Source organism: Ictidomys tridecemlineatus, chromosome 11, assembly GCF_052094955.1.
Source record: "Ictidomys tridecemlineatus isolate mIctTri1 chromosome 11, mIctTri1.hap1, whole genome shotgun sequence".
In the NCBI taxonomy this organism is placed as follows: domain Eukaryota; kingdom Metazoa; phylum Chordata; class Mammalia; order Rodentia; family Sciuridae; genus Ictidomys; species Ictidomys tridecemlineatus.
This window is the reverse complement of record NC_135487.1, coordinates 56,178,811-56,206,166: the sequence shown is the minus strand read 5'-3', so window position 1 is coordinate 56,206,166 and position 27,356 is coordinate 56,178,811. Positions and strand designations below refer to the sequence as shown.

The 27,356-nt window shown below is 34.1% G+C and overlaps 1 protein-coding gene across 4 annotated transcripts in view; it reads left to right on the top strand.

The window, feature by feature from the left end:
• The window catches only part of Negr1 (neuronal growth regulator 1), a 789,855-nt gene extending 762,921 nt beyond the window's left edge, over positions 1–26,934 (top strand). For all 4 annotated transcript variants that reach the window (XM_040288864.2, XM_021731059.3, XM_040288863.2 and 1 more), the window contains one exon: positions 23,111–26,934. In XM_040288864.2, coding sequence (XP_040144798.1) covers positions 23,111–23,235 — 125 coding nt within the window. In that variant the 3' untranslated portion in view covers positions 23,236–26,934. The remainder of the gene's footprint in view (positions 1–23,110) is intronic.
• Positions 26,935–27,356: the final 422 nt, after the last annotated feature.

Sequence of the window (27,356 nt, the reverse complement as noted above, 5' to 3'; positions counted from 1 at the left end):
TTTCAGAGCTACAGGTTGGCTTTTAGCCCTGAAATATCTCTTGACCTCCTAGATGAACTCACTTAGGTAAAAAGAGTGACTTGATTTGATTTTTGACTTGTAGAAGACTTTGAAGATTTATTTTATAAATAGGAATTTTCTGATCAGACTTACTAGAAACCTCATTTCAGAGCTGACATTTTGCAGTCATTGGATGAAATATTAGAAGCAACAAAGAAGCAATAAGTTGGACCTTGATGATGAAGGTTCTGCAGTAAGATCCTGCAGAGACGCCGTCATCCCTTCCTCCTCTTCCACTAGTGCACACTTTAAAGAAAAATTGGAAGCTATGACTGTTTTTTATTTTATACAGACTCTATTTTTGTGTTTTAACATTAAATAAACAGAATTCATGATTTATATATTTATCATATTTTCAGTTACCTTTTGCCTTGCTTTTAAAACTGTTATTCATAGGTTTTGAATACATCTAAACAATGCCACAGAATGTGTTCATTGCCTGATCACAGAAAAATAATGTGCCTTTTTTATTCTTATATTGAGAGCCACAGCCATAAAAATAAGCTATAAGACATCCCAGTTCTGAGAGTTCAGTAAAGTGTGTGAATTATATACTTTCTGTATTACCAAGCTAAAATGTGAGTATAATAAAAGAACTTCAGAAAATCCAGATACTCTAAGGGTTTAAATGAAAGTACAGTGTGACTACTCTAAAAAAAATTAAGAAGAAATAAAAACTATGAATTTGAATTTTAAATAAAAACAAGAATAAAAAAGGCACATTATCTCTTCCTGTGACCTAGTTGAGCCTCAAGGCAGAGAGCTACAGAGCAGTGAGCTACCTTAGGCCAGTCCCAGGGGAAGGCACCAGGTGGGAACAACCTTCAGAGAGAGAGACAACACAGACAGGAGAGATGCACACTGAGGTTCAAATGAGATCCAAGAGCCAAAAGGAGAGAGGGAAAGCATCTTCAAAACAGAAATTAGGAGCTTCAGTGGCCATAGCTTGCCAGAAGGTGAACACATGTTCAGAGATGAGATGTCCCAGCTGCTAGGAGGATACTGTCTACTTTTGTACTGTAGTACCAGGCCATGGACAGTGGCTCTGCAGTGCTAGGGAGAGGTGGGACTTGGAGTGTGTATGATATTTACTTGTGAATTTTCTTTATCTGTCCTACCATTCCATTACAGTTTGAGACGAGAGACAAGGGCTGGCAAAGGACTTTGAACATAGAAGGGAGTCAACACATTTGTTGAATAATGAATGTACTTTATCCTCCCTCCTCACGAGTAAATCCTTCCTACAGAAGCATGGGTAATCCGTAAAGTATATTTTCACTTTAAAGCAAAATACATCTCTTTAATATTTCTCTGAAAGAAGCACTTTGAACTGAAGGCAAGCACAAAGTTTCCATAGGGAGAATATTTTGAGAAAGTTGTATCACAAAGCAGTGATTTCTAAAATGGAAGGGCTTCCTCAACCATAACCATAGTGTGTCATGCCTGCAACAATGTTTTAATTGCCACCATTTGTCTGGCTGCAGAACAATGAGGTATGGAGGGGCCTGGGACTGGCTGGAGAGTTCCCAGGGTGAGAACAAAATGGGATGCACCGTACAGTGGACCTAACAGATGGAGAAAGCCTCTGATGGATGACTTTCTGAACAGACTGCTCAGAGACCACAGGCTCTGGGTGACTTGGCTCAGACTATTAGCAAAAAGAAGTATTACTCAGACAGTCTTTCATCAATAAGGATTTTATTGTGCAATCATTGAGCATTTGAATTAAAATGAAATGTCGTTTAGACTTTGCATCATTCAGACTTTTTTTGTTTTAATTGCACCTTTTGTACAGTAACAAAATCTCTTATGATACATAGACATGTGTATTCTTGACATAAGATAATTCATTTAAATATTGGGTGGTCGTTTGTTCCTTCTTTAGAAATAACTTTTTCACTGAATTTAAGTTCATTGAAAATAAATATGGCTGTGCTTGCTAGTAACAGCAGTTCTAGTCAATGTGGTTTATAAAAAAAAAATCTAAAATTATCCAGATGTCACTTCTTAATCAAAGAACCAAAAATAATACATGCATTCATCATGCCAAGGTTTCTTCTTATTAATTATTGGCTTTTTTTTGTGAAATAGAAGTTGCAGAAAAGGCTACCTGTAGATGATAAAGGTTAGATTTTTTTTCTTTTTATTAAAAGAAAATAAAAAGGGATTTTCTTCATTTCTGTGGTTTTGGGTTTTTTTAATGGCAGATCTTACTATAACCTTTTAAAAGTTTTATATCTTTTGGCTTATCTCTGAGGGGCAAATAGTAAAGTAGTTAAAAACAAATATCTTAAAGCCACATAGATGGACTTAAATCTGAGATGCAATGCTTGCATGTCTTAATTTTCCCCATTTATAAAATGGGGCTGTAAGAAATAAATAAATTTATATATGCAAAAATCCTAGAATGGTTTTTAAATATAGAAGGTCTATGTAAGAATAAGTTTTTTGTTGTTGTTGTTGTAAATTCCAGAGATCCTCAAACATGCAATTATTTATCCTCCTTTAACTATGCACCTCACTGAAAGCACATTGTTATTATGTTCGCAGCATTTGAATTTATTAGGGATTATACCGAGAGCCTTGACGATAAGTTGTTTTTATTTTCGGGAAGCATTGATTTGAACAGTGTTATTACATGTGTACTATTGAGGATAGGACTTAACACAGACTGTGCTGACAGCAGGTGTGAAACCTTCAGCCCACAGGCCAAACGTGCACCTCAGCTTAGTGTCATCAAGCCAGAAGGGCAAGCACCAAGAGCTGGCATTGCCATTCATACCTTCTGCTGTGAAATACAAAGAGGGCATTGCAGTCTTCTGGAGTGACATTCTATAAACACATAAGCTGAGGCTGTTTCCAATCCATCTCACCCCTCACCATAATTATAATTCTCAGTCTCTCTTCGCCTTTTCGATAAGTGTCATTGTGTGCCTCTGAAATGTTGGATGCATGAGAGAGAGAGTGTGTTGTCAGTCTCTCAGCTTCTCTTTTGTATGAATGCATAATTCCCTTTGAGCATCTCTCATTACTGTTTGTCCTTTTGCCTTTTTGGTCATTTTCTTTATATGACTTATGTTGTATCTTCTTAGCTCAGCATTCTCTGTCCTTCTTTACTTTCCTCATGTTGTCATCTCACTTAAAATTCTAGAAGGTATGGATTAGAATGGAAGATCGGCTTATTTTACAATAGCGACATTCTTCAAAATCAGAACCAGATTTATATTTTGTGGCTTAATGAATGTATTGAAAAGAACTCCTTTACTTAGCAAATATTTAACACCTGCTATATGCCAGGAACTAGAAGCAGAGTTTGGTTTCTTATTCATATTTAAAAGTGCAAGTAACATCATACATCTTTATTAACTAAAACACATAGCTGGTTACTTAAATTTCTTTTAACCTGTTGATTGATTGCATTTGGTTAACTCTCCATAGAAAAGTAAAGGATTTCCTGCCTTTCTCTAAATTCAAAATAAGAAATTAATGTTAAAATATATAATATTAAACACATATTTCCAAATAGATCAGACTATGTTAATGCAAATCACAATAACAATGAATTTAATTAATTAACTTTAACATCAAAGGATTCCCTCTTTTAGAACAAAAGAAAAATGATGACAGTGTCTCATTGACACGGTTATTGACTCAAGATGCGTGTACACTCTGGTTCACACAGTCGTCTCCACTTCCTCTGGTGGAGCATCTTGTGGTCTAGGCCATACTGTGTCTATAAAGTCTGTATGTGAGATTTAAGCTCAGATAAATATCTAATGATGTAAACATGCCTCTATTCCATCTCCAAGGTGGGCATACAGGAGCTGATATTTTTAGAAAGCTACTAAAGTAAACACTAACTATTCAGGCAATGAGAGTAAACAGGCTTAAAAGAGAGAGAATAAGAATCAGTCCCATTTAAGAACAGAGAAAAAAAAAAACTTCAACATGTCTACTGTGTGGGCTTCCTGTACCCTTACTGGCATTTCTTTGATATGTGATTTTCAAAGCAGGTGCTATTCTTATTGCAATCACATTGTCACACTCCATTATGAGGAAGCAATTAAGCCCATAATAAGTTAAGAGGTGATGTTTTGTGTTTTTTTTTTTAATCTCATACAACCCGTTGATTTGTTAGCTTTTGAAAACAGATAGGAATTTTTCAATTACACCCTGCAAAATACCTTTTCTCATTCTGAGTGTTTGAAAAGCAAATGTATCTTGGATCCAGTGCTTTTGTGTTTACAAATCTGGATATGATTTAGTAAGCTTTAAAGAGATAGCAAGCGCATAGTAAGGAAATCAGATTTACATAATTTTCTGCTTGCTTACAGAACACAGCAGTTGAGATTATCTTTTACATTTGGGAAGACTGTTTTAATATGATAAGATGAAATACCACCTACAGTACACTTGATCTTTCTAGTTTGACTTCTTAAAATAAATGATGAGCTGATTTGTCATAGTGCCTTTTAACATAAATTGCTATTATAATCTAAAGAAACAATTCTAAAGGAGACTGCCATTTTACCTCATCTACATAAAAAGATTTAGGTTATTTCTACATTTATTCTTGTCTCTCTGCAGTTTATTTGCTGTAACTTTACATGGCAGCAACAACAACAACAAAATCCATGCTTTGTTCATTCCAGCCATTCTTCTATTCATACATGAAAAATAGCAAAGAACAGCTTAAACGGAGAAGTGGCATAAGTGAAAGAAGTATATTGACTTTACTTTTTGCATATAAAAATAAAAGATTTTTGAGGGAGATATCTGTGCCCTTTTTCCCCTACTGGAAACACAATTAGATTGCAACCTTGGGGAAATAAGAGAGCTGAGGGTTTTACTCTTCAGATGCTGCACTATGTATATATGTATATATTCTTGCAGCTTCAATAGTTGCTGTAAATAATGAGTGTCCTAGTCTAAACATCTTTTAGCTGTAGGAGTGTGATTGCTAGGAAAAGAGGACATAGTGCTAAACTAAAGGACCCAAAGGACCCTCTTATACAATCGTGAGCCTCAGGGAAATGTTTGATGTTTTTTCATCCTGATTTTTGCTTTATGTATTGTGAGCATTATGCTTGACTAAGCTTTCTGTCACCATCTCTAAACTCTATTTGTACAAATTTGCCATGGTGCCTATTTTCTGTATCATCTGTATTTATTATTTGACCACAAGAGTTAGAAAAATGAATGTGGTTGTAGGCTGACTAGGATTAGTTATTCATTGAGATGTGTTTAGATTTAGCTATTGTATATTAAAAAGGTGTGCACTGTGGGGTGCACATGAGTCTTCCAGTCAAGCTTTCTTGTTATATTCTGTATAGAGATTACATGTAGGTATGCATTATCTCATTCAGTTCACAGCCTGAAATAGGAGTAATCTTGGATTTGTAAGTGGCTGATGATTATATCCTTTCAACTCAACAGAACAATAGTAGTGACCCCTGGAATCTGATTGGAGCCTTTGTTTTTATTGTTTTCCTAGTGGGGTAAGGTTTGTAATAACCATGAAAAATAGCTACAGACTTACAGAGTGTTGTTTAAGCAAAAACTTGATTCAAAGTTGACAAATCAATTCAAAGGGAGATCTGAAGCTATTAGAAATTCTGCCCTAGCAAGCCTCCCCATGCTTCCAAGCTTCCTGATCTAGGAAGACTGTCCCACTGTAAGACAACCTTCTGAGACCTAAGATCACTTAATGTTTGATACTCAGCCATTGCATTTTGACATGTCTTTCCATTTCAATATGTTGTGTCTATTTCTTTAATCCTTGTATTGCTCTTTTGGGGAGGGGGAGGGTGATGCCCGTTACCCGGGAATTGAACTAAGGGGCACTCAACCACTGAGCCACAACCCAAGGCATATTTTGTATTTTAGAGACAGGGTCTCACTGAATTGCTTAGAACCTCACTTTTGCTGAGGCTGGCTTTGAATGTGATCCTCCTGCCTCAGCCTCCTAAGACACTGGAATTACAGGCATGTACTACCATGCCCGACTAGTATTGTCTTTCAACAGCTTTTGTAACACACTTCCATGAAAAAAGGCATTTGCTTTTAATTGTATGAACACATGATCAAGAATGTAGTGGCTGAAATCAACACAGATTATTAGCTCTCAATTCTGTAAGTTTGATATGCTAGCTAAGATGGGCTCTTGTTTACAGGTTGTAGATAAGACTCTGGAAAGCTCATTCCAATTGTTGCCAGAACCCACTTCCTGATGGTTATGACAAAGAGGTCCTCTTTTCCTTGCCATTAGAAGGAGGAAGTTTTCTATTTCCAAGTCACTTGCATTCCCTAATGCATGGACCTCTTGGTCCTTAAACTAGCAACAGCAAGGCAAATCTCCCTCTAGGAGTGAATCTGCGACTTGTGCCACTGACAGAGAATACTGCCTTCTTTTAACAGAGCTCACACATGACTAGGTTAGGCCCATTCAGATCATCTCCATATTTTAAGGTCAGTTAATTTAAGACTTTAATTACAACTGCAAAATCTTTCAGAGCAGTACCAAAATTAGTGTTTGACTTAGTAACCAGAGGATAGGAATCCTGGGTGAGGGAGACATCTTTAGAATTCTCCCTACTGTATCTACCACGTGGCACCCAGTTCTATAACTACGTAGACACCTAATAAATGTTCTTAAGTGAATCTACAAATAAATGAATGAATGAATGATAAAAGAGACATTTTAAGAAGTCAGCCATCTAACCATACAAATTACTAACAGGCAAAAATTGAGCATCTAGGTAAAAATAATTTACTTTAACCTGAATAAATTAGTTTGGGGTAGTTATACTTCACCTTATGTTCATGATTAAGTTGATTCATCATGTAATGAATTACCATTCACTGGTAAGAGTTCATTTAACAAATGACAACAAATTTAGGAGAGTTTTTTTCCTTTAAAATCCCAATTATCAGCTTCTAAAAAAGTGTGCCATGAGATCAAATTGTTTTTTATTAACTAATTTATAAATCTATAAATTTATAAATTACAAATAAGAATCCCCTCCAATGCTCACAGTAATTCAAATGTATTAATATCGACACCATATAGATAGAAATTTATTTAAGGCTCATAGCACATCAGTATTTTGGTGGTCTTAATTGTTTATGTTTAAAGCTTTCTAAAAGCAATTAAATTTGCTTTAAAAAAGACAGGAAAATTATCAAAAAGGTTTCTTGTTTCTTTTTTTGGTACTGGGGATTAAACTCAGGGGCATTTCACCCCTGAGCCATATCCCCAACCCTTGTATATATTTTATTTAGAGACAGGGTCTCACTGAGTTGCTTAGCACGTCCCTTTTGCTGAAGCTGGCTTTGATCTCAGGATCCTCCAATCTCAACCTCCTGAGCCACCGGGATTATAGGTGTGAATCACCACGCCCAGCTGGAAATGATCAAAATGATAGAATTCACAAACACAATGAAGTGAAAAAAATTTTTTGAATGTTCTTTGCATGCCCTGCCCCAAACAAAAATTCTATCTTTATTTAGCCCTAGGAATGTGTCTTCTCAGAAATTAATACAGTAAGCTACATCAAGAAGAATCTAGCTTTTCCAGCACTTTGTCTAACCGGCTGGAAAAGGACCTTTGATCCCTACCTACCAGCAAAAGTGATAAAATAGTAACATCTCCAAAGGAACAACATGTGATATATATGTCTCTAACTGCCACCTAAGAAATAGTGATTCTCAACATTTTCTTCCAGAATGTTATATCCTTCCCTTATTTTAAAATAGCCTTTTGACTCTATTTTTTTTTTTCATGATTGAGTGAACAAGAAATAAAACTGTAGTGGAAATGTTGCTCCATACTTTAAAAATTAACTCAAATGCAAGTCAATGATATAGGATGTATTTTAAGAATATTAAAGGATGAATGGAATTAGTGGACTTCTCATTTAGCAAACATATCTACAAATGGGAAAGGACTCAAACTGTCCAATATAAAGAAAGGTATTTGCAAAGCTCCAAATGAATATGTTTGTGTTTTCAATGAAACTTTCTGTCACAGGGTCTCCGTAGACTACTTCTTCTCTCAAGGTTATTCAAGTTTCAATACCTTTTCCAACACCCCTTTTACTCCTGCTCAGCCACTCTCTTTCACTTACAAATCTTTTCCTTAATATCCTTACATCATACTTCTTTTTCTTGTCAGCAAATAGTAATACAAGGCCTTTGGCAAGTTATTTTCCTATATCTGCTAAACCCAGAGATAGTCTGTATGGGCTTTCGTAGTCCTATAAGTGGCTTTGAGCTAGACCTAGGCCCTTGCCTTTAGCATTCAACTGTGAGATTTCACAGGAATTGTCACCTTGTTCCTTAAGAATAAAAATGGCATTTTGGCAATCTTAAATAAGAAAAACACTCACACAGAAACCATTATGACAAATTGAGGAATATTGAACTAGTCAATTTGTGCATTTCATTGAACATTCTGAACCATACAAATTTGAATGAAGCTTTCAATACACAAATAAGCCAGTTCTGTAACAATAGACATTGCCATTGTATATTAGACATTATGCATAGTGCAGCCAGCTGCATCAAAGAGATGGGGGAATTGGGACTTGTTTTCAATGTTAAATTGAAATCCAAAAAAATTATTGTTGTTGCTCTGTAATAAACAGGAATGCTGCTTAATGAAAACCTCTATTTGTATTATTGGTGAGTTTTTTTTTTTTTCTAATTCAGACATGTGGATAAAGCTGCTATATTACTCTTTGCAAGCAGATAGCTGCTTAAACTTTAGAAACAATCACCTTGTTCCTGTCAAGAATATAAGAAGAATAGCTTAAATACTATAGACAAAAAAAAAATGGCTTTCTATAGGAAGAGATTCCCAGAAGATTAGTAGAAAAATGCACAGGGCTTATTTCATCCCTCTTATTGCCTTTATTTTCAGCACAGTAACCATGAGATATTAGCATTTAACATCTTTTCCCTTTGGGGGAAAAGGGAGATAAAATCAACTTTTTTCTAATATTATAATTTTAAAAAACTCACTCAAGTGCAATTATGTAGCCCAGTCCATTTAGAATGACATGTTTCTAAGAAAACACCAAAATGTGTGATTGTTTTCTTTAAATCTTGTACATTAACTTACAGGAAACTTCAGATACTCTTTTTTGACAATCGGAATGATGCCAAATATCCCTACTAATTGTGATTATAGTTCAATTTAGTGTGAAATGGAAAATGTATATTAGAACACATATTTAAATGTGGCTCTCTGATTTCATTAGCAATTACCCTTAGATATTGGTGTACTAGAAGGTTGAAAAGTTACTGCAGTAAAACCAAATTGACACATTTATTGTTTTTAAACCATAGCTTTGCTCTCTAGGAATATACGGTTCCCTTAATCCCTTTTCTATTCTTCAAGTTTTCAAGTCCTGACCTAAAGCATGAATAATACACTGAAGCTGTGACTTCACTAGAAAATACAAAACAAAACAAAGCTGCATTTTATGCAAAGATGCTCTGAATGCTGATTTTCTGATTTCATGTGTACCTTTGAGAAACAGAGAATCAACAGTGAGTCTAGACAGATAGCAGAATTTTACAGATGCCTATTCTTTTGATTCTAGGCGATATTCTTCCAATACAAATAAATTAAGCATTCATAACGCATTTCCAATATAATGGTTATTTAACTATCACTAATATTAATCAAAAATTATCTAGTATGAGCTTCATAGGCTTGAAGCACTGAAAAAGTCCAGCGGAATATATTAGAGAGAAGCAAATAAAGCAGACATTGACTATAGATCTTAGAAATTATTTTCAACAATTGATACTTCAAAATGCAATTCTATGGGCTGGGGATGTGGCTCAAGCGGTAACACGCTTGCCTGGCATGCATGGGGCACTGGGTTCCATCCTCAGCACCACATAAAAATAAAATAAAGATGCTGTGTCCACCAAAAACTGAAAAATAAATATTAAAAAATTCTATCTTTCTTTCTCTCTCTCTTTAAAAAAAATGCAATTCTATAACTTTCAGCACATGTACAGAACAAACTCATTTAGTATTTCATTGGTTGAAATGACTAATTAAAGAGGTGACTAACTTTTGGATAATTTACTAAACTACAAGAGTCTCTTGATTATATTAGATTTAGAAATATTTTAAAATTATACTTGCTGCATTTAATATTAATGAACAGTGAGAGAGCTATGCCAGATACAAGATGCTAAATAAATTAATGTGGACAGTGTGATATGCTGGGCCAGGCCCTGAACTCAAGCCTGGAAACATGCATTAATTCTCTGCACCATTCTTCACTCTCCAGATTCCAGTCTCTTTGGGCTTCAAAATGACATAAGCCTAGAACATCTTTCTCTAACTGAATTTCTGACTTAGTTTTTACTTTCACAAAGAAGAATGGAGTCTTTCAAAGTTTCTTTTCACCCTGGAACTCGAATAATATATGATTTGGTGAAAATCATTCCTTTTCTTCTAGAATGGAATGTTTTATTTCAAATAGACTATACATTTCTTAAAACCAAGAACTAGATCTTGTTCATCTTTGTGTACTGAGTACCAAGCACCAAGCTTAACACAAAGTAGGTGATCAATAAATTATTTCATTGAATAAATAACATGATCACCGATATAAAGTCAATTACTCCTAAGTTATGATTTTTCTGACTGAAGTTCAAAAGAACAATTTTCCAGTTTTAGGTTTTAATGTATACATTCAGATTAAGAATAACTGAAAATGCTATTAAAGCAGAGGCAGTGCTCAATAAAACAAAGGTTTTGCCTTATGAAATGACAAGGTTTTCCCTAGTATTTTATAACCAAAGAAATTATGGACATAAAACTTAACATTGATGGACTTAAACATTTATTAATGCAGGAAGTTGCTATTTCTGTGGCAAGCAAACACCAATATAAGTAATCAAATTTGAATATCTCAACAATGAGTCAGAATAAAGGTGTTTCAGTATAAGGTCTAAAAACTGTTATCCTTTTTTTTTTTAATATCTTGACTAGTGTCCGAAAAAATTATGACCAACTTATTATCTATAATTTTTAAAGGATGTTACTAATCTTTAAAAATAGATTAGATTGTGTTTAGTTCTAGAGTCACTATGCAAATTTAATCTTTTTTTTTGCATCCTTTGGACATGTCTTTTTATTTTCATGTATATGTTACCAAATTCCTTTCCTAACAATAGTATTTCTTATCTTTCCATTTTGCAAGCTGGATCAACTTAGGTAGAAATAAAGTCTAGAATAAAGAGCATTTCAAGGTTGTAGGGGAGAGAGGCATTTTATAGTTGAAGTCATAATAAAAATATAAGAACCATGAGTGTCTTTAAATATTTAAGAAATACAATGGGAGAGAGGACTTTCATTAGACAATGTTGCTGGTATAGCACAAACCAAAATGATGATCTTGTAAAACAGTGGGTGATATTCCTGGGACAAAGTCTTTGAGGAAAAAAAAAAAGATTTAATTAAGATTTTAAGACCCCTTTTTCATTACTAGGAGAATGTGCCTGCAAACACTATTATTAATGCAAACCTCATAAAAGTGATGAAACTGATAAAATTGTAATAAGCCAAGAAGAGCAGTGGCAGAGATTGAAAAGTTGTTTACTTTCAATTGGTTTATTTACCTGAAATTAATTGGTTGTGTACCCACTATGTGCAAAAACACCATGAACTTGGGAGGATATACAGTTGCCTTAGACCCAGTATCTGTAATCTATTGTCTTTCTCTTTTTCATTCAAGATTGTTGTCTTTGTCTGGGTTTACCCAAAATGAACGACTTGCTTATAAATGATTATTTGGGGAGGGAATTTCAGGGAACCCTAGTGGGCAGTTGAACCAAACAAAATAGGGAGGGAATAAATCCAATACAAGAATGTGTTGTTGACCTGGTCCTTGCTGTGTGTAATGAGGCTCTGTTCTACTGGGGATCCTCTGAAAAGCCAAGTGAAATCTACTTCAGAATTGTTTGCTCTGCACACAACTGGTTGTCATAGCAACAGCTAAAGTAATAAGGTAATGAGAGGATGTAAGACAAGACACAAGCCGTGAATAAAAACCAGTATATTTTGCAAATTTATCTCATGTAGAGATAAAAGAACAGGTATTTATTAAGTCCTTCTTATATGCAGTCACAGTGCTAGTCACTGGGGAAGAGGAAAAGAGAAGAAAAGAAAGATGAAAAAATCAAGAATCATGATCCCTGTACTTTAGGAACCCCTCCTCAAGGGAGGAAGCCAGTCTGAGTAAGGCCATGACAGACAGTGAGCTGCAGTGGGGCCTCCAGGGAGGGAGCAGGCAGGGAAGTGATCCTAGAAGGAACCCTGAACTAGGTTCTTAAGGAGAAGGCCAAACAAGTCAGATACAGGCTAGAGAATTGGGAAGGAGTAATGGAAGGTGAATCTGAGTAAAAGAAATATGGATTTCAAACCCAAGGAGTTACAGGGTGTGATTTACTTAGAGCATTATAATCTACTTAGAAGAATTATGTACAAAAGCAATATCCTGCCACATGCAATAGTATACTGGAAACAGTAGGTACTCAGCATGTGTAGGTTCTCAAGAATTCTGTGTTCAGTGTATGTGGTAGGAGTATTATTCTCTCTTATTTACGGAACTTTGTGGTACCTCATTCCAACAACAGGATATTTCATCTTGGGTCAAGAAAGGAGCTCACACCCGTACTTCTTATATTAACACATTTTTAAAGCCATTATTTATGGAGTGCTTAAATCAACACTGCACTGAGCACTTTTTATGCTGTCTCATTTACTTATCACAACACTATGAAGAAGAAAATAATATCTCCTTTCTCAGCTCAGAAAACTGTGGGGGCTAGGTTAGCAAATGGTATGCTAAATTGGAAGCAATATAGTCTCCATTCATCACTAACACATTCAAATAGAAGTCTAGATGGAAGTGACTATTTAAAGTTCTCTTGGGGGTGTGTGTGTTGTGTGTGAGCATGTATACACATGTCTCTGTGTAGGTATAACCGTGTATTTATGATATCATATCTTTAGAGACAACCAAGAAGAAAATACTCTCCTTTCCAATAAGATGGAACCAATGTACTCTATAATGGTAGTCAATGTTTCTAAGTCCTGCATTATTGACTAACGATATCATCTGTTTTAAAATGCTCTTTTCTCTTTTTTTTTGTTTTATTTTGAACTTTACATTAAGTCTCATTGAAATGCAGAAATTAAAACAATGCATCTATAATTTGGTGCTATATAATAAATATTTGATAGCACCATCCTTTGATCAAATGCTATGAGTGATACAAAAGTAAATTAAATATGATCCTTGCTTTCAAGAAACTTAGACTCTAATAATGGAGATGAACATGACAGTAATAAAGTATGGGTCAAAGTAAATGGCTATGAAAGAAAAGAGGAATTGACAGATTAATTCCAATCAGAGTTAGATAGTAATTTAGGGAAACTACATAGAATTGGATGCACAGAGAATCAGCATACCTGAATTCTGGTCTTATTTGCTCAATCCCCACCAGCTTTCTCTCCTTATTTGGAAAGCTGAAAACTCCCTAAGAGTTCTGACAATCCTGTAAGCAGGTTGCATTAGAGATGGGTAATATTTCAACCACAGAAACCACAAAGACACAAGAGGCCCTCTCAGATGAAGGCACACTATGAGCAAAGATTTGGCCATGTCCTAAGAACAGAGAGCTTTCCCCCTGTGTGATTTGTGCAGAATGTGGTGGAGAACAGACATTGACAGGGCTGGAAAAGTAGCTTCCGAAAAATATACAGAGGTGTCAAATTCCATACAAAGCCTTTTAGATTTTATTAAGGTTTTTTTTTAATAGCCAAAATACAATGGCAGAGTAACCAAAAAATCAGCCTAGATTGTAAGATCAGAAAAATGCAAGGCCAACCACTAGCTTTTAGTCACATTTGAAAAGATAAAAACAGAAGAAACAAAACCTTGAAGGTATATGGAATATTTCCAGAACTGGAAAAGATAACCAAGCCTATGAAATTCTTGACCCTTAATGATGAAAGAACAATGTTACAGAAGAACAGAAAATAAGCTGGTTTAAGGTAAACTTCCTCACACAAAATATGCAAAATAATAATAATAATAATAATAATAATAATAATAAACAAGATGATGTAGTCATTAAAGCTCCAAGTTTAGACATCCATATAAAAACTTAAATAATTCACACCCACATAATCACATATATAGTATCTTCAAAGAGACTTCAGCTTACAGAAATGTTTGCTGGTTTGCAATTTCTCCTGTTTTTTTTGTTTGTTTGTTTGTTTGTTTTAACCACACTAGTGTCACGGTAAAGATACAGCTAATGGCAGTGACTATTAGTGACCTTAAGAACACAGCTGGGTTTCTATTTTTATTTCTATAAAGCCCTGTTTTCTTCAGCTAGATGTTGCCTTAAAGGCCCAAACTAAAATCTATATAGCAAATGTTATTTGTATATCTTTTGTGTATATATATTTTACACAACAAACCTGCTCTTAAAACATGCATACATACACAAACCTACATACAGAGACACACATATTCTAAAATATATAAGAATGCTTATATAGAAACTCATTTTCAAACTAACCTGGATGGACAACTGGAACGTGCCAAGTTTAAAGGGTCATTTAGAGCTAGACATAAGTACCTGTATTGACAACACACTACAAAAAAGAAATAGTATATTTATGTAAATTACTTCTGATTTTATAGAAACAAAAAATATAATACATTTAGAATATATTGATGAGCAATTAGTGATCTGTCCTTTTTTCAATGATTAGGACAGAAAAAGACAACAAAACTTATCTTTATTTGGGTAAATGCTTTCTTAATCTCCATATCTCAGATTAGAGGCAGTGATCTTGAAGAGTTTCATCTGGCTGTTACCAGGTAAAGGTATTTATCTACAAATATACATGTTTCGGAATCTGGGTAATAACAGACAGATAGATAGATATTTGAAATACCTATTATAATTGACGATGAGTAGTTATGATGGTATAATATGAACTTTGGCGAGATGGTTATTCAGCAAGCAGAGTGGGACTCAGGATGTTGGTCTGCCAGAGAAATAGCTTAGTAATTACTAAGATCATGTTGTCAGGAAAATATCACTAGTCAGAAAGAGATAGGGATGGTATAACTTCCCTACCCATTCTCCTCGTTGTTTATAACACACAAAAAAGAGAAACTTTTACGAAAATAATTATTTTATACTTTTTGTCATTGTGAAAACTCAGTTTACCAAAGATGTTGGAATTTCTACTCACTCGGTTTTTCATCAAATAAAAAACAAAAATCCAAAATATTTGAATAAGTATCTAAAATATAGATTTTTTTCTATAACCCTTAGACCTCTAATTTAAGAAAAGTTCACCAATGTTCACTTTGTTAGCTTGATTCCATCTAAAGAAAGGGAAAGGGCTGACTGATAAGAATTTGAAGCCACATATCCAATTCTTACATTCTTTCCCTAAATACCAGGGGAGTTGTCTCTGATAGAGGCTCATAAATTAAGTCTTATTTTATCAGATCAAGAGCTTCTGGAAAAGTGGACCATGGTGTGTTTATCTCTCTGTATTCCTAGGAAATAGTATACACTATACAAGAAAGGTTTGTTGAGCAAAAACATGAATTGACAATCTATCCATTGTTATCTCTACCACATAACAACTGCACTAAATAGGCACAGTTGCTGAACCCCAAAGACTAGGGGAGGAAGAAGATCCCAGAGTACAGCAGCATGCAATATTAACACCAAGCCCTCTCCCTGGGCTTTCCTGCGCCGCATGAGGGTGGTAGTGTATGAGAAGACACCATTTGTCTGTCCTTATCTGTGACACACTATATCACATGTTAGGACCTGGGCCATGTGATTACACATAATCTTGTGTGTAATTATGTCATTATACTGAGATTATGTCATTATACTGAGGCCTGCTTACTTTTACTATACTGAGGCCTGCCTACTTTCTCTAGATACCACAATCGAAATTATGCATTCAGTTGCAAAACGTAACCCATTTGCTGTTCTTCTTGTCCCCTAAACTCCACTCCGAGTTTTGATAGAATTAAGTGACAAAATGTGAGGTGTAATCAGAGCCTCCATATGTTTCCTGCACCTGCTGATGGCATAGAGGGGTAGATATTGCTTAAAAGAGGATTAAACTACCTTTTGAGGAAAGTCATTCTATACTATGTGATGAGACAGGGTCACACTACCTATTGAATCGAATCATTGGTGCACAACCTTTTAGTACTCTAATGTGTTTTCTGTTTCAAATATACATTAATCGCTTTCTTACATGAAATAATTTGGGTGTATATCATTCACTTCCCATTAAGGTAGAAGCTTCCTTGGGAAAATAAGAGTTAAGGCCAGTTTTGTCTTATGGAAGCAGAATTAATGTACTTTAAGTAACTCTACCTAAGACTGTGACAGGAATCTTAAAAATATGACTCAAAGCTAGTTTAGTTAAAGCTTGTGTAATTTAAGGAAATTGCCTAGGCGAGTAATTGGTATTGTACCAAAACTAAATATTTCACAGTTACATTTGCTCTTGCCTAAAAATAAAATCTAGAGCAATACAAGGGAAAACTGCCAAGACTGAAAATAATATGCAGCAGCTGTAAGTAATTGGGAGTGATAATCATAATTAGACAAGATGTAAGATATGTGTTAAAACCCAGATTGGATCTTCCTGTTGATAACTGGGAGAAATCCCAAAGGCTTAGACTCTACACCTATCCTGGGTACTTCTGCTCCATGCCTGAGAACTCCTTCAAAATCCCAGCAAGCTTTAGGTCAGCCATGAAACCACACTCTGAATGGCATGTGGATATGCCAAAAGAGGAGGAGAGAGTAGAGGAGGAAAAGGTCACACTCCCTGACATGGAAGAGCCTGCAAAAAGAGACTAGCACATCATCTAGCAGTAACTGACATTAAAATACATCCTTCCAAAGAAGCTAAGAAAACAGATAACTGTGATTTTTTGCTAAGAAAGAAAGGAGGACATTTTTGTAAGACCAGAGAAACACTGATTTATTTAATCAGTATAGGTTAAGTAAATGAAGTTAAAATGTGCTTGTTGCATCCAAACTATCTTAAGCTATAAAGAAAACTCTGTGGGGACAGGGGACATTTCTGTTTTTCCCAGGGATCAGAATGTCTGGCATCAGGCACACTCTCAATGTGTTCAATACATGAGTGAATGAGGAGTAATCCCCACAATATCTGAGTGGGTGCTTGAGTTTTGTTAGTTACTTTACATCGACTTATTTTAATCTACTTGTAAACTTGAGATACCACTTATAAAAATAATGAACTAAGTAAAAATAATGAATTAAGTAAAGTTAAAAAAAAAAACTTGCCCAGTTTAGTCCAATTAGAAAACAAAAGAGGTAGAATTCAAACCAATGTTATCTGTCTCCAAGTGCATATATCAAACACAATGATTTATTTAAAAAAAAAAACTAGAATACCTTAGCCTTATTAAGAAACTAGGAAGTATGACAACCAACTCTAAGTGTCACCAAGTGTCTAAGTGTCACCAAGACACTCTCTCTAAAATTCCCTATTTCTTTTTTCTCTCTCTGTTTCTTCCCTCAAATAAGATGGTGAATATGAAACTAATACACTGCTCAAGGGCTGGGCATCTTTTCTCTCTGTTTTAAATCCTCATCCCCTTTGATTTCTTTTTCCTTTCTTAACCCCTTTCTTTCTCTTTTCCTTCTTTAAAATTTTCTTCTTTCTACTTAAAAGGTGTTGATTAAATAGATGTTAGAAAAGAAACAGAACACATTCTTCATCATACCCTTTTCCTTAAGGGCAAAAAATCATAGGAATGACTATTGAAATAGAATATCTTCTCAAATTACAAAAATGTATACTTAGGAATATTTTCCAACATTTAATTTAACAGACATCTATTGAACACATTTGATAGAAGATACAGAAACACATATTATCAGGAGAAATGTTCCATAATTTTGAAATGCTTATAGTCAGTGGAAGATTTTATAACTATATGTTAACAAGGAACCAGTTCTGAAATCAGTATAGGATATTAATAATTCTTACCTGAAAGACTGGAGAGAGCCTCATGGAGGAAGGGGTATTTTATTTGTGTATTTTATAATACTGAGGATTGAACCCAGGGATACCCAAACACTGAGCTACATTGCCAGCCCTCTGAATTTTAGATCTTGAGACAAAATCAGATAAATTGTCCAGGCTGGCTTGGAACTTATGCCCTTTTATCTCAGCCTCCTGAGTAACTGGGATTACAGATATGAGACACAATGTCCAACTCAAAAGAGGTTATTTTAGATGTTTAAGGTTGTTAGGCATTTAATAAGTAGAGAAAGAAGAAGAAGAAGGCCACATAGGCTTAAGGATGTAGCATGTGCACACGACATGGGGTAGTAAAACACTGTGTGTTCAAAAATGGCTTGTCAGTCTAGAGTTGAGCCTAGGCATGAGTTTGGATGAGTGGGTTATAACCAGACAAATAGAGAACTCTTGAATTCTGGATTATGTATCTCTGGCTTTTCTCTGGAGGCAATGGGATTTCTGAAGCTTTCAAGCTAACATTCTACTCTTTCTTCCTCTGGTTTAACATATTGTCCTCAAAGTAGCCAAGTGATCATTTTAGAATGGTCAGACTGTCCTCTGGTCTCTCATGTCACTCAGAGTGCACTCTAAGCCCTCACCGTAGGCCCCTACTCTCTGAGCATGTGACCTATGCCTCCTAATTTTACTTGGGATAATAGTAGTACAATATTCACACATAGTCAAAAATAGAACCTATGAAAGCTCTCAGGATTACAGAGAGGCACATACCAGAGGCCTCCTGAAAGTTCATGTGGATAGCTGGGGCCCTCTGGTTTATTTGCACTCACTGCCTTCTGCAGTGAGAGGATGGTGTTATAAAATTCAGTACATGTTCTATCCCCCTATAATCTGCCTATAATTTGTCCTCTTTTTCACAATGCTTCAGGCAGATAGTCTGATCTGTACATATCAGAATAAGTTAAACTACCCTGCGTGGCATCTAGTAAACCATAGGCATTCCCTTGAGTATTATCACACTCTTCATTCACTCACTTATTTCACACATCTAGTGTGTGTTCTGTGTAGGCGCCTGAGTCAATGAGTAAAGGGATAGGCCAGAAAGTAGAAAGAAAAGATTCAGTAAAATATGGGAGAGGAAAGACAATACTCATCTGAAAAAATAAGTCATGGTATTATGTCTCCTTATATTTGTGGTGATAATAGGGTAAAAGGATGTAAATCATATAATCATTTGAAAAAAAATACCAAGTACCTTCTAAATTATGGACTTTGTGATCAGTACTAAATTAAAAAAAAAAAGTATAGATCTTAGCTTTGGAATGTTTTTGGTCTAGTTGGAGTAAAATGTAATAAACATTATTTTCTGAGTTACTAAATAATATGGAGAACAGAGAAGAATGCTTAATGTAGCATGCGATTTTTATAAATGATTTTTTTTCTTTTTGATGTAGGTGATACTTCACCAGAGTCTTGAAGCTAATTTCTAATTATAGCTAATAGTTATTTCTTTAATTTTATTTTCTTTAATTTCGTAACATCAAAAATTCAACTGGGGTTGTGGTTCAGTGGCAGAGTACTCAGTTCGATCCCCAGCACTACATGCATGAGACACTTGGTTCAATCCCTAGCACTACAGAAAATAAAAACAAATAAATACAAGTATTGTGTCCATCTACAAAAAATTCAATTGGAATTTAACATGTGAAACAAATCAAAATATCCCTGAGACCCTTAATGTTAATACCGTCAGATTCTTATCTCTAAATAGTTCAGTCCAGTAGTCACAGACACATAGAAACTGAATATAATAAATGTTCATCCAGGAGAATGAAATTAGACACCAATGGGATACCCCAACAAAGACTGCTGCACACCATTTTAAAAAATGAAATTTGTATGTACTGAAATGCAAATTCTATTTTTTAAAAAGTCAGGGTTTTTTTTTTAATACTTGTTGCCATAGTCTCTAATCCTTCTCACGATTCTGCATTGTCCTTATAGGTGCATATGTCCTATGTCCTCTATTTGCCTATTTATTTGTATCCCTACTAGAGTGAACTCTTTTTGAAGGAGAGGATTGGGTTTTATTCATTTTTGCTCATATGTTATTTAATCCAGCTCTCAAAACATAAAAGACATTCAGTATGCAGTACAAGAATGTGAATGATGATATATGACTTATTCTGGGCATCTGATGCCACATTTCCTTGACTAATTTTTTGTGGCCTAGTGATTGTTCATAATTTTCCTGCAGCCTATTAACTATAATAATTGCTGGCTACCAATGCAGCAGCCAGCTTCTAGTTTACTTTAGGATGAGAATAATATTACATTTGCAAACAACTAAAAAGTGAATCAATGATTAAAACTTGCTATCTTAATTGTAAGGTCATCATTAATTTTTAAAAATACTATGGATAATATCTTTGCCCTGTTTAAAATGATAGTAAACTAAGTATAAGAGGTAGACACATTTCGAAAAAAGATGACCATGAAGGTACATGACAAAAAGTCCCTATGTCTTATAAACCATTGAATTCCCAGCACTCAATATGGTGCTTGGTATTGAGTTCAATGCAAGCTTGCTAAATGAGTCAAGGAAAGTATTTTTATTTATTTATTAGGTTTTAAGTATGTGACTTCTTTCAGAAGAGATTTGATTTTTTGTGATAGGAATACACATTTTAATTACAAATTAATTTTTATGTCATTGAATCATTCACTTAGACATTTCTTGAGTATCTTCCATTCTCTATATACCAAACTTTCTGTCAGGGAAACACAGATAAATAAGATGGGGCCTTGATCTAGAAATAGATATATATATATATATATATATACAAACATTTGCAATTAGTGTAATAATGATATAATAAAGGAATATAGATCATGGTCTAATCATACAAAATGGGTATTCAGCTCAGCTTGTAGGAGGAAGAGCCAGGACTTAAGAAAGATTGCTCTAACATGCACTCCAAAAGATGGATGAATTTTTAGGGTTATTGATATTCTACATGCTTAGATACTATTGAATTTGTCATTATAACAAAATAATTTACCTCTGGCTTGTACGCTTAGCTTTTAAAATATTTTTCTTATTTATTAAGCTATTTTATTTGTTTATTATTGTTTCTTTATATTATAAGTTTGGTTACATGTAGATTCTTAAAAGATGATTCTGACACAACTATTATTGAGAAGGTCATATAAAATAAAATATTCATTTATATTTTTAAAATATTCTTCCAGGTCTTAATTAAGAGAAAATAATGAGTTCCCTGGTTTTAAATCAGACTTATGCCATATATTTGAAAGGTATCTGTTCAATCATAGATATACTGTCTTCATCAGGTTTTCATTTAAAAACAACCCTCATTTACAATGCATTTAGATACACTAAATAGTTGATTCGGTTCTCTGTTTATTAAAAAGCAGTAGCTTCAGCACTGAGATTCTAGTCATCTGGAGTCAGCGATTACATTGTCAAGAAATCTTCCCACTGGCAGGGACCAATGCATCTTTCCTCCACTTTAATTCCTTAATGGTATAAACAATACAATTTGTTCTTCTTCTGACATACTAATACTATCATTTATGAAAGTTCCATTAAAAACTACCTGCTAGTAATTCAAATCCTGAGCAACTAAAACTTCCTGGATTTGAGTTATGATTTAAGAGGTAGAATAGTATACTTCTTTATTACATTATTCAATTTTGACTAGGAAATAATGCTTGAATTAACAAAAGTTCCTATTAAAAAGGGTAATTAAAATAATTTGCATGGATTTTTTTGTTATTACTATTATTGTTATTATTATTATTATTATTATTATTATAAACAAAACTCAGTCCTGAGCAATAGTGAGCATGCAAACAACATTCAATTTCTGGAGAACAGTATCCACATACAGGAGGTAGCCACCCCCTTGTGAAGTGAAATGTAATCTACTCAGTAGATGCCAACCATATCATGAATCTTTAGGGTTTGGGTGAAAATTCAGCATAACTGTTAGCTAAGTACCACATGAACTTCTTTGTGTATAATCCGGTGATCTTTCTAATATATGAATATGGCTATATATCCAACCACTCCAAATTATTCAAATTCTCCTTTAGATTAGAAACTAAAACTCTTTTCATTACAATCAAGATCATTCTACTTGCCTAGAGCTCCAGTTTCAATTCCCTCCACTTCAGGCTCAAACTTCACGGTCCAGCAGGACTAATCTACTTTTAGATACTAGAAGTATGTCTGATCTCTCCTTTCCTCATGCCTTGGGATGTGTTATTTCCTCTATTCAAATGGCAGCTCTTTTTGGTAAAACTGTTAAATCATCCCCCTTTTGCACAGGTAGATTTAAATGCACCGTTTTCCAAGTCACTGCAGTTTGTACATGCAATTTCTAATATTCCTAAGATTGTATTATAATTGTTTGCACGCCTTTACCCAAACTCATATAAAAACAGTCCTTGCAAGAAAGAATTTCTTTTTTTGTTGTTGTTGTTTTTCTAGAATTTCATAGAATATTTGACTGATCAGAAAGATTTACAAATAGATGCATGAATGAATATTATCCACAACTACAAATATTTACAAGGCATATGAGGAATAAGGATGTTCCTGGTTGTTTATGGAATACTTAGCACGTGTCTAGCCCCGGATAGTGTATTTCTGTGCTTCATCTCCCATTCTCACCACACCTCTGCCAGCTAGATTGTATTATTTCTGTTATTTCTAGTTTGCCCTTGAGAAAACTGAAGCTCAGAGAGGTTAGTCAAATAGGCCACACATTCTCATAGAGCAGAATCAGATGTGAACCTAATTCTGTCTGACCCCAAAGCCAATGCTCTCCCCAGTACACCCAGCTGTCTTTTGATTATTGTCAAGATCCTGAAAGGCACAAATTAGATTTTGATTTAATCTTTTCCATTTCTTTCCAGCTCCAAGTACAGCCCAGTATGGAATTACCGGGAGCGCTGACGTTCTTTTCTCCTGCTGGTACCTTGTGTTGACACTGTCCTCTTTCACCAGCATATTCTACCTGAAGAATGCCATTCTACAATAAATTTAAAGACCCATAAAAGGCTTTTAAGGATTCTCTGAAAGTGCTGATGGCTGGATCCAATCTGGTACAGTTTGTTAAAAGCAGCGTGGGATATAATCAGCAGTGCTTACATGGGGATGATCGCCTTCTGTAGAATTGCTCATTATGTAAATACTTTAATTCTACTCTTTTTTGATTAGCTACATTACCTTGTGAAGCAGTACACATTGTCCTTTTTTTAAGACGTGAAAGCTCTGAAATTACTTTTAGAGGATATTAATTGTGATTTCATGTTTGTAATCTACAACTTTTCAAAAGCATTCAGTCATGGTCTGCTAGGTTGCAGGCTGTAGTTTACAAAAACGAATATTGCAGTGAACATGTGATTCTTTAAGGCTGCAATACAAGCATTCAGTTCCCTGTTTCAATAAGAGTCAATCTACATTTACAAAGACACATTCTTTTTCCTTTTTTGATAAAAAAGCAAATAATATTGCCTTCAGATCATTTCTTCAAAATATAACACATATCTAGATTTTTCTGCTCGCATGATATTCAGGTTTCAGGAATGAGCCTTGTAATATAACTGGCTGTGCAGCTCTGCTTCTCTTTCCTGTAAGTTCAGCATGGGTGTGCCTTCATGAAATATTTTTCTCTTTGTCTCCAACTAATATAAAACATTTTGCTAAATCCTACAATTTGTAAGGAAAAAAATAAACCACAATGATAAAGTTAAACTATATTCTATCTCTAAAGAACAAAGGAGCTATTGGATTGTATTTCTTCATTATCAGTGGGGTTTGAGAGTGTTGCCCCACAATAACTCCGTTCTTGGGATGAAAAACAATTTAATCACATAGAAGAGTAAATGTACCATACGATTTCTTTCGTTGAAGTTAAATGTTAGATCTACTGTGGGAAATAATTCCCTTTAAAATGACAGCACAGTCCACTCAAGGGATTGCTGAGCAAGACAGTATCTTTTTTTCTTTCACTATTTCAAGCTTAAATTTTTAAGATGGTTTGTCAGAGAGGACACAAAGTCCTATCACCTAATATCACATGAGTTGGTAAGCACTCAAAACTAATTTGGTTTTGTGATAGATAAGTTATTATGACAGAAACAGTGCTCCTGCAGACAGGAGCATTTTGCATATTTTCTATCTGAAAACATCACTCAGTTGATAATCTGGAATGCATGTTACATTGAAAAAGTTCCAAAATATTTTATATCAAATATTCTATATTAGTATACAGAAGATCAATCCCTGAAGTAAATAACTCTTTAATAAAATCTTTCTTTATAACCATTTCAGTTCAAACAAATGAAGCCAAAAAAAATTACCATGCTTTATTTCTTCTTACATGATATATGTAAGATGTGATCAAATGAAGACAGACACCAGTGATGAGAATATCTTAAGATGTATTAATTATTCAATTACTGTGAGTATTCATTTTTTTTCTACTTAAAGAATGAAAACTACATTTTTGAAGGAAAATTCTGTGAGTCTAACTATTATATTACAGGAATAGGCTAATGGTTTACTCTTTACCAAAGAAAGACCATAGCCTTGAAAGCCATGTTACAGGTCTGATGAAGTTGCCAATTTCAGCACACCTACATTTCTACAGATAGTCATCTTTTACAATCATACCAACAACCCACATGCTACTACTAAGATTAGATATAAGAAATTTTACAGAGGTCACACATATTTAAGATAGCTAATATTTTGCCCTAGAAGTGATGACTTGAAAATTATGATTTTTTTCCAAATAAAATTTAAAGACAAAGTATGCCATAAATCTATTTTAATTAGAAAGATGACTCATAAATTAGGAGGCATAAATATAGTCTTCCCACAAAATGGCAATAATATGGCATAATGCTCTTAAATTTACTAGCTGTAATAAAACTATGATGTTTTGACTGATATATTAAAATTGGCTTTAAAAATATAGCATTTAAATATATTATATATTTGCTTTTAAAAATATTCTTTGTGAAATTGGCGAGTAAACTAAAAATACTTTTTTTTTTGTATTGCAGCTTTAAAGTGGCACACTCCATAATAATCTACTTACTAGAAATAGTGGTGCTACCACAAAAGTGTTAACCATCTGTACATTGTTTGGGAGAAAGAAACAGATCAAGAATGCATATTATACAGTGACCGTTTTCCTAGAGTTAAAAATACCTCCTCTTTGTAAGGTTTGTAGGGTTAATGTGAGGTAAATTGAGGTATAAACTATGGATGAACCAAATAATTAGTTCAAAGTGTTGTCATGATTCCGAATTTGTGGAGTCTGGTGTTTTTCCCATAGAATGTGACAGAAGTACAGTCATAGCTCAGTAGCTATATGTATTTGCCTTTATGTTAGAAGAGACTTTCTTGAGTGACATTTTTAAATAGAGGAGGTATTCACTATGTTTTTTCTGTATCACAGCAGCATTCCTAGTCCTTAGCCCCTGGACAGAGTGAAATCATGAGTATTTATGAGTTCAATATTGTTCAAATAAGGCTACAGTATTTGCTTTTTTGTGTGAATGTATTGCATATAATGTTCAAGTAGATGATTTTACATTTATGGACATATGAAATGTCTTGATTATTCCATTTTATCAGTCCTGACTGTACAAGATTGTTGCAATTTCAGAAAAGCAGTTTTATAAAATTGATTTATCTTTCATTCTAAAATAATTTCTTACACTATTCCTTTCAGCATTGTGTTTTCCACAAGTTTCATTTGTGGGATTCCTTTTGTTGCCCCAAAATTTTTGTCCAAGAAAGAAGAAAAGAAAATAAAGAGCAGTTGAGAAAAAAAAGATAAAGACAGAAAAGGAGGTGAAGACAAAGGAAATAGAAGAAAGGAAGAACAGAAAGAGGAAAAAAGAGGAAAAGATGAAAGATAGGAGAAAGGACGAATGAGAGGGAGGCAAGAAGCAGAATGTTAGGGTAGTTAGCTTTTTCATTTGCATTCTCGGTTTAAATGCAAGTGGTGTAATGTATTTTACAATTATCTCATTCAACACGTAAGTCCTGTTACACCATTAAGTTTCTATTATGCAGCAATTATATAATGAAAAGTACTGCCCAAGTTATAGCATTGTGTGATTTTTTTGAGACACTAAGATTTGAGAGAGAGAATTTCAAACATAAAGTCACTTTTGGGGGATTTATAACTTCACTGAAAATTAATGCTTCATCATAACATTTAAGCTATATCTAGAAAGTAGACTGGAGAACTAAGAATATTACCCAGATAATTCAGAACAAAAATATATAGATATATATATATATAAATACCCCTATGTGTGAAGTCAGAAAACTCTGAAAAGCTGAATTATCAAAGCCAATCATCTATATTGATCAAATTACTGATAAATTGTTAATTTATCCATTGTATTTAGCTTTGTGACACAGCCAAAAGTTACCTATTTAATCTTTTCAATAAAAGTTGTTTTTTGAAATCCAGAAATGATTTAAAAAGAGGTCAGGTTTTTAACTATTTATTGAAGTATGTGGATGTACAGTATTTCAATAGATATGAATATGAATAAATGGTATGCCTTAAGATTCTTTGAATATGTATTTACTTTAAAGACTGGAAAAAAATCTCTTCCTGTCTTTTAGTAAAACATCCATATTTCATAATCTGATGTAAAATGTTGTACTGTTTCCAATAGGTGAATATAAAGTCAGTTTATCAATTAAATATGTATTTGACTCATTTAAAAACTCTTAGTTAAAGAGAAAAAATGGAAGAAATAATAATTTAAACATGCTTCTCCTAGTCCCTCCTTCATTCTCTGTTTCATTCATTGTATCATATTCACATCCTTCTAAGCAATACTGGTTGAAAAGTTTTGATGCTACAATTTCAAACACCTCCACATGGTTTTTCACTGTTGCTGATTCCCAAGAGGTTTAACAAATTTCATTACATCTAGCTTAGAAATATTTTTTCTGGAGATATTTTAATATCAGTTATTTAGAACTTTTACTTGTTGAAATGCAACAGTCAGCTATAGAGACTAATGATCAAATCCTGACAGTCTTACAGCTTAAGCAAATGAAACCCCAAATGCTTGTAGAAGCCAAAGTGTAATTTCTTAAGAGGGCTGGGTATAAAATAAC